This window comes from Neolamprologus brichardi, chromosome 2 (assembly GCF_056152115.1).
Source record: "Neolamprologus brichardi isolate AB-2024 chromosome 2, ASM5615211v1, whole genome shotgun sequence".
Taxonomy (NCBI): Eukaryota; Metazoa; Chordata; class Actinopteri; order Cichliformes; family Cichlidae; genus Neolamprologus; species Neolamprologus brichardi.
In genome coordinates this window covers 21,735,880-21,744,325 of record NC_142105.1, presented here as the reverse complement: position 1 = coordinate 21,744,325, position 8,446 = coordinate 21,735,880, and the positions used below count along the sequence as shown (strand labels likewise).

Sequence of the window (8,446 nt, the reverse complement as noted above, 5' to 3'; positions counted from 1 at the left end):
AAAACCAACAGAGGAGGATGCAGAGAGAGAGAAATGTAGGCAACAGTGCACCTCAACTTGTCTATTTATTCTCTGACCCTTTCAACTCTTACCCCTGCCTGTTGTGTCTTTAATGTCCTGGCAGCCAGGCAGAGAGCCTGAGCCTCAAAAGAGATGAGAAAGGACCAAAGGAATACACTTACAATATCCTAATCAAAATGATTTGTTTTTAAATTAACCACCCGTGAACTAATACTAATATATGGATAATCATAGATAAAAGAGGAAAGAAAGGACCTCAGAATTTGATTTATCTACATCGATTTGGGGTCAGTTTAAACAAAAATGGATATACTTTAAAAGCAAATACACAACTAACATACTTCTTTATCTTAATGTGACGAAAGAATGCAGAAAAAAATCCTTATCAGGATGCTGCGCCCGCATTTCTTTTCTTTCTCCAACAGGTGGCCTCAGCGACCCAATGTACTTGAACGGACCTTGCTATGATTTTATAATCTACCCCTTCATTTCAATAAACTTCACCAGATTTAAATAAGACTCTGGAAAATAACTACAGCAAGGCTTAACGGGGAACGGGATGCGTGATGAGTTTCTCGTGAAACCTGTTGTGTCATAAAGCAGTGACCGAGATCGGTCGCCAAAGGGCCACAGTCATGCGCTTTCATTCCCATCGCACTTTCTCCTGAATGGGACAACGTCAGAGCGCCGGTGTGGAAAGGAGCCAGAGGTCTTCGGGATCTGGCCGCAGATGCGCACTGTGGCTGCAGGAGGACGCAGCGAGAGCGCTGAGTGACATTTGAATCCGGTGGTGTGTACTATTAAATCGCAGCAACAGTCAGCGAGCTGGCTTCCAGGGAGGACACAGGACTGTGCATTTATTTGTGTTTGCAGGAAATGGGGTCTGGATGCTCTTTGGAGGGACTTTACACTGGGAAGTTCGGATGGAAGCGGCGGGACGTTTGCTTTTAGATGTGGTATCAAGCTGCAGCTGACCGCACACTTTATCTGTAAGTAAGAAGTGAATTTGGTGCTAAAACAGTAAAATAGAGAAACCGCAAACACAGTTTGTATATATGTAGGAGGATGTGACTCTTGTTTTGAGTCACGTCTTAATAATTACAGCCCGCTCACGGGAAAATCCTGCTCTCACAGCTCCAGCCAGTGAGTGTGTTATTCTAAATCGGATCATTGGCAACACAAATTACAGCTGTACGAGGGTTTATTGGGGCCATTGCAAAATAAAAATAATAATAATAATAAAGTAATAAATTTAGTGGACACACAGGAAGATGGGAATAGTAATTAGCACACTGATTAAATAATAGTAAATAATACAATTATTTTTATGCAAATAGGTCTTTCCTTGATTCAGCCCAGATTTACCACATTATGAGAGGCATCCGAATTCTACAAATACGTAACTATAACTGGAAACTATTCAAAAGGAGACTGATTTTGATGAGGTGAAATTTGGAGCATCAGGAGCTACAAAGAGATATGCAAAGGTATGATTGGTTATTATTGTCCAAACTGCGCTCTATCATGGGCCAGTTAATGGTGCTTGGGGTGTGATGAGGCTGAATGAGCCCCTTCCCCCCCAAATCTTTTTACCTTTTACTTACAACAGCCCTGATATTCTTTTGCTTAATCAGCTATATTAACAATCATAGCTATTATATAAACCACAACACAACAAACTACAAAAAAGATATATAACATTTAGAAAATCATGCATATTTATGATTACTTTTATCTTACACAATATTGAATTTTTCTAGACTAATTCATTTATTTTCATCCCCAGGGCTACTGATGTGTTCTGTAAGCAGACAGAGGATTCCTGCGATTACATTGGGTTTGGGGCTAAAACAGAACAAGCAGAAGAGAATCAGTGACTACACCACTGCACTGAGGAATTAAGGTACAACTACCTCTCCATCAGTGCAGCTCAGATGATGTCAAATCTATTTTACAAGGTCAGAGGGCAAATGTCTGTCCCAGAGAGCATTTGCCTGAAATGTCTCATCTTTCATCATTTATCAGACGATAAATTGATGGAGACTTTTTGCAGTAATGGAGAACAGGAGCCTCATAGAAACTAGTGGATAAAATGTAACAAGACTCTTCAGTATGACATAAGCAAAGAACCCCCTCCTCCCCAAGCACACACTCACTTTCAGGGATGGATCCCATGAACTTTACAACGGTCATTGACAATGGGTTTTTGGACGAGGCGCCATCGAGTCGTGTCCTAACTGGCTGTTTTCTCTCGCTGCTCATCCTCACCACCTTGCTTGGAAACACTCTGGTTTGCGCGGCCGTCACCAAGTTTCGCCATCTGCGTTCTAAAGTGACCAACTTTTTTGTGATCTCGCTGGCCGTGTCCGACCTATTGGTTGCCATCTTGGTGATGCCCTGGAAAGCAGTGACGGAGATCGCCGGATTCTGGCCGTTTGGCTCTTTCTGCGATACCTGGGTAGCTTTTGACATTATGTGCTCCACGGCCTCAATTCTGAACCTTTGCGTCATAAGCCTGGACCGCTATTGGGCCATCTCCAGTCCTTTCCGCTATGAGAGGAAGATGACACCCACAGTGGCCTATATTATGATCAGTGTGGCCTGGACGCTGTCTGTCCTCATTTCCTTCATTCCAGTGCAGCTCAACTGGCATAAAGCCCAAACCAAATCTTACACTGCTCTTACTGGGTCCTCTGTTTCACTGTCATCAAACGCTACATCTTACCCAGAGAACTGTGACTCAAGCCTAAATAGGACCTACGCCATCTCCACCTCTCTTATAAGCTTTTACATCCCTGTGGTCATCATGGTGGCCACCTACACACAGATTTACCGCATTGCCCACAGACAAATCAGGAGGATCTCTGCTCTAGAGCGGGCAGCCGAAAGTGCCAAAAACAGACACGACAGCATGGGCAGAGGCTCCAGCATCGCAGACTCAGAGAGCTCCTTCAGGTTGACATTCAAGAGGGAGACAAAGGTGCTGAAGACACTGTCAGTGATAATGGGGGTGTTTGTGTGTTGCTGGCTCCCATTTTTCATCCTCAACTGCATGGTGCCCTTCTGCGAGCAGTCGAACGGAGGGGAGGCTTTCCCCTGCATCAGCCCCACCACGTTTGATGTGTTCGTGTGGTTCGGCTGGGCTAATTCCTCACTAAACCCCATCATCTATGCCTTCAATGCGGATTTCCGGAAGGCCTTCTCCATCCTGCTGGGATGCCACAGACTGTATCCAGGAGGCCACGACATAGAGACGGCCAGTCTAAACAAGAAATGACTCACAACTCTCTCACAGCACTGACTCATCCCTTAATTCTTAAAACAGTCCAAGAGTTCCTGTTGCAGCCAGTCTGATTGACTTGAAATGCAAAGGCTGCTTTCGTGCGCTAACTCTTATTTTGACTGAAGGGTACGACGACCCCACATGCATCCATGTTTGCATTAGGTGAATGGTCTGCCTTTGCGATGTCTACCATAGCGGGCTTGCTGTGCTCGTCATTGTCTCTACACTGTCTTCAGATAGGAGAAGCTCCCGATAGAGGAGAGAGGATTTGGGATTAAAATCTGCCGCTGTTGCACCAGGGATCTGGGAGAGCAGCGGTGCTGACAAGCTCTTGGGATAGATAATCCCATGACTGGGCAGCACACACCCTAATGATGTCAGACACTGCTCTCTTCTATATCATCAAACACACACACACAAACAAACACTGTCAAAACATGCTCCCCGAAATACCATGTAGCACCCAGCATGCACACTACAACAACAAATTCCATGACAGCACACAGAAACACTCTTAGTCTTTACACTGACATTTCAGGACCTGCAAAGACTACAGCAGTAAAGCATCAAGCCAAATTATGTCGAACATATGTACAGGTAAAGTACATCCACAAGTGACTTAATATTACAGCTAGAATGAAAAGTGAATAAATTCAAGTGTAAAAGGAAATCCCTAAGAAGTGGAGACGTAAAAATGTGATCTGAATCCGTATAGGATGCAGAGATGGGGAAAAACAAGCCGACTGCCTCGTTACTGGTTGAAATGTTATTTATAAATCATCGACATTTGGAATCATTATAACTTTAAACCAAATTTACAAACTTGTGACCTCAGAAATGACACCAGTCAGCGGCAACATTAAAACCATTTGCCTAATATTGTGTAACACTTTGGGCCCTGTGGGTTGTGAGGTGGGGCAACGGTGGATTGCATCCTGGAGATGCTCAACTGAAGATCTGCTAAGTTCAGAGGCCAGGTCAGTGCCTCTGGCTCTTCTTGTGTCGAGTCATCACTGAGCAGTTTTTGTAGGGTGGAGGGGTGCCTTGACCTGCTGTGTTCAGGGAATAAGTTGCCACTGGGTTGTGTTTGTTCTGCCGCTATGTTCATGTGGGTGGAATATGTCAAAGTAACATCTAGATAAGTGTTTGAGCCCAAAGTTTCCCTGCAGAGCATTCCATTTTTACCAGATAAAGAATGTTATTCATTTTACCTGTTTGTGGTTTTAATGTTGTATCCAATTGCCTGATTTGTCCAGTGCTTGAAAGTGTTTTATTGGCAGAAGACAGTATTGTACCTGCTATGGATGGGATTATTATGGGATTATGGGTTCTTTATGTGAAAACTGAAATGGGTTGGTGTAATGTTGTTTCATGTTCCTGTGAAATTTAACAGAAATACAGTGTCAACTGGTGACACACTTCCTTTGTGCCATAAATTGCATAGTAAAAGCACATCTAAATGACAATTGTGTCATTTTTTGTGACCGTTATTTACCATGGGTCTTGTTCTCACTGATTTTGTCACAGTTCTTATTGGTTTGGATACATTACTGAATTTCTCTGTGAACTCCAACAAGGCAATGAACACAAGATGCCAGACAATCAGCCAGCCTACAGTTTAGAGCATTACAACTACTGCTTTTCTGAGTTAAACCTAACAAGACGGACAATGCAAAAAAGCAACTTGTAGCACAAGAAAACCGCATGACAGGCAACGGGACTCTCGTACAAAATATAAGTTAGAAAGAAACAGAGGAACACCATAATTTGTAAGACTTAATTAAAAACCACACAACTCTATTGGGAAATAAAAGTCCACTTATCAGCTGTTTTACTTCACTTGAAACATAAATGAATTTTGGTGTAATAAAGATGTTTTTTAAAAAACTTATTACATCACATCATTCAAGTTGCTAGTTTGACATGAAATACATTAGACCACAGTTTAAATTATGCTTTAGACTGATTTTTACATTTATTTACTGCTGTACTTAAACTGCAAATTTAATAATATGTTTTCTATATCAAATGCATCTTTTCATTTCCAATAAAGCCCCCCAAAATAAAAAATCAGTAATCGTCAGAAGAATTTTGCTCATCAAAGATGAATAAACAAGACAAATCTTAATTATTATTATCTTTATTATTTTAGTGAGGCCACTATGTTCCCATATAATGAATAAAAAATGGCCCATGTTTTGGAAAATTAGCTGTCTTGTCTGGTTTCCTGTCTGGGAATCTTTCATCAGTAGCAGAACCCCAGGAAGTAATGAAATAGTCCTGCACGTATTGCAATGTAATATAAACACTTTTTATACCGTAAATCAAAATTAATTTTAGAGGTGCTGGTAAATATTCTTTTTAGCTTTGGAGAAAGTTAGCATTTGCCACTGCTTCCAATCTTTTGCTAAGTGAATTTTTCTCTTTGTGTAGGCTAAAGCTGACTTAGTTTGCTAATGAGCTTTAGCTTGTTCTTCTTCTTCTTTTTTTGAAAATTACCTGTAGAAGTATTAGTAAACTTTGATTTTAGCTTTGAAAAAAAACCTTTAAACAAAGCTAGTTAGCATTTTTACTGCATCCAATCACTGTGCTAATAATTCTGTTTCTGTAGGCTTTAGCCACCATTGCATTCAACATTAGCTTAATTTTTCAGGCCCAGGGGTTGTCACTTGGGTGACAGGCACAAATTCATCTGACAGACATGAGTGGTGTTGACCATCAAATCTAAATCTTGGCAGAATCAATCATGACTGATAGATGTTGTGGCCAAAACTGTGAAAATAAGACCCAGCAAATATCAGAGACATAACAAGATAAAGAACATCATCATTAAGATCTACTGCTAATCTGTTTGCCAGAGTGAGATTTCATGACAAGCAAAAGCTGTAAGTGTGTTGTGAGTGAATATGCAGGTGTTATATTGGTTTTACTACTGCATACATGTTATGTTACATTCAGAACTGTATAAAGCCATCAGAAGAAACAGCTGTGCAGTGTCTGCTTGTGCATGTGGAAGCATCAGTGCACATGTTTATAAATGTATATTTGTCCATTTTCATGAAATCCACAGGGTGTGTGTGTGTGAGATAAAGAGACAGAGTGGCTGCACAGCCTTGACCTCCACACATCAAATTACCTAAAGCCAATTTCACACCAGCATCCAAAGAGCAAAACCTAATGGGATCAGCTGCGCTTCACATCTAACATTTCACTCTCACATAACCCTGGTGTTCATGTGTTTGTTCAGTCCGGTGATGTATTGCCATCATTAGTAAAGTGAAGCGCCTAATCAGAAGTTGTGAATAGCCTGGCATAATAAAGGAGTGCAACCATTGTGGCACCTCTTTATCCCCACTGTTGGCTTTGTTTCTTTCTTTGATTGCATTACAACATTTCCCACTCTATCAATTTTTAAACAATACCAAACGGCTAAACAAGAACTTTGATTCCGATGCACCTTTGTCGCCTCCGTGTTTCAGTTCCTTGTTAAAAGAAGAGGATAAGGAGGATTGTAGATTTTAGTTTGCGGTGGTTCCGCTATCTTTTATGGATTTACCTGTGACAAGAACCTAATCCACTCAGATGCTTTAATGGGGAGTACGAGGGAAATTGAAGTAGTTGAAGTGTGAAAAGACAGCAGAGCAACGACAAGGACAAAATAAATTATATTTGGCAAGACCCAGTTACACACTCTGTTCCACATTAGCCTGCTGTGTCATCTTAAAAGATAAATCACACTCAAAGATGGTTTGACATGAAGTTCATGTTTGGTAATGTTAATGAATATCTCAGTAGATGCGTCATAAAAATCAGAACTTGATTAATTTTTCTGTAGAACTGTTGCTTCGTCTTGCAGGTCAAGCATTTTAAAATAATTACGGGGCAATAAATCCCTCTCAATAAGCAGCAAGTCTAAGATGTGACATCGTTCAGTTGAATTAAGTTAATGCTCATTATAAATATGTAAAAAACTATATACTGTGAGAGAAACTCTTCCTCTCATGGGCTAACACACAGACACACACGCACGCAGAGCTGTCCTTTAAAGGCCGCTCTCTCTTGGCTCTGGACTGTCCTTGCCTCTAAGAAACCTCCTCAAGCGTGCCACGAGAAGGGAACAGCAATTAATTTGAGTGACATCATTCAGAGTGATGGCTGAGGTGGCAACAAGACAGTGTGTTTGTGTGTGTGTGTGTGTGTGTGTGTGTGTGTGTGTGTGTGTGTGTGTGTGTGTGTGTGTGCGAGGGAATGTGTGTCTGTGATGCAGTGCTACAACTGCTAGCTCCAGCGCCCAACCCAGAGTCCTTGCAATGTCATGTGCACTCGGCGAACACAGAAAATTTCTGTTTGCTGCCCTTTCTTTCCCTCCTGTGGAACTTGTGATATTCTCAGAGCAATCCTGCCTTTTTGGATTGGCACTTCAGAAAATGGATGTTAGATGTGGTAACTTTAGATGATGCTAATGACTGGCCTTAGGGAAATGATTTACTGAGACAGAGAGCGAGAGAAAAAAGGGACAAGGAGACAGACAGTCTTATGTAAGAATCAAGCAATGGCAACTTAAAAAAAGAGACACGGCGGATGCTGTGTAAATATCACATAACCCACCAGAAAGTGTCATCAGTCTGACTGCCGTCACATATATAATGAAGGATCCTGTAGTCACATACTGTTTGCTTCAAGAAAGATACACCTGGCGATGCGAAGGTGGATTTTTAATGTCATTAATGATTCCTCCGTCACCTCCCCTCCTCAGGGGAAGTGATGGAGAATTAAAATGCTATTAAACAGTTTGCCATAATCTGTATCACTCTCCATTAAATATGTATTATTCAAAACTGTCAGAGCACTTATAATTGCACTAGAGCCTAATGCATTTTTAATACCTCGCACAACACCAGGATAAGCATAATTGAGAGCAAATGTGTTGGTGGCTGTAGCCAAAGTGCATCAACACAGTTACATGCTGAAAGTCATGAATACATTTTGCATGTTAAAAAACGCTTTTTAACTTTTTTTTTGTCTGCGTCTGGTCTCGCTGCTGAAATCAACAGATGTTCTATGATGATTTTCGATTAGTTTGAGGTGAAAGAGCATCAGCACAATCACAACACACACCCAGCCACTCAGATTCTCTTTGTG

At 41.3% G+C, this 8,446-nt stretch overlaps 1 protein-coding gene across 2 annotated transcripts; it reads left to right on the top strand.

Annotated features, from left to right (window-relative positions):
* Positions 1 to 755: 755 nt before the first annotated feature.
* Positions 756 to 6,652, top strand: drd1a (dopamine receptor D1a). 2 transcript variants are annotated; one of them, XM_035909492.2, is made up of 3 exons: positions 756 to 1,010; positions 1,359 to 1,508; positions 1,808 to 6,652. In XM_035909492.2, the coding sequence occupies exon 3, from the start codon at positions 2,186 to 2,188 to the stop codon at positions 3,296 to 3,298; it is 1,113 nt and encodes a 370-aa protein (XP_035765385.2). In that variant the 5' UTR covers positions 756 to 1,010; positions 1,359 to 1,508; positions 1,808 to 2,185; the 3' UTR covers positions 3,299 to 6,652. The 2 variants fall into 2 exon arrangements, with proteins under 2 accessions (XP_035765385.2, XP_006781744.2); XM_006781681.3 differs by lacking the exon at positions 1,359 to 1,508.
* Positions 6,653 to 8,446: the final 1,794 nt, after the last annotated feature.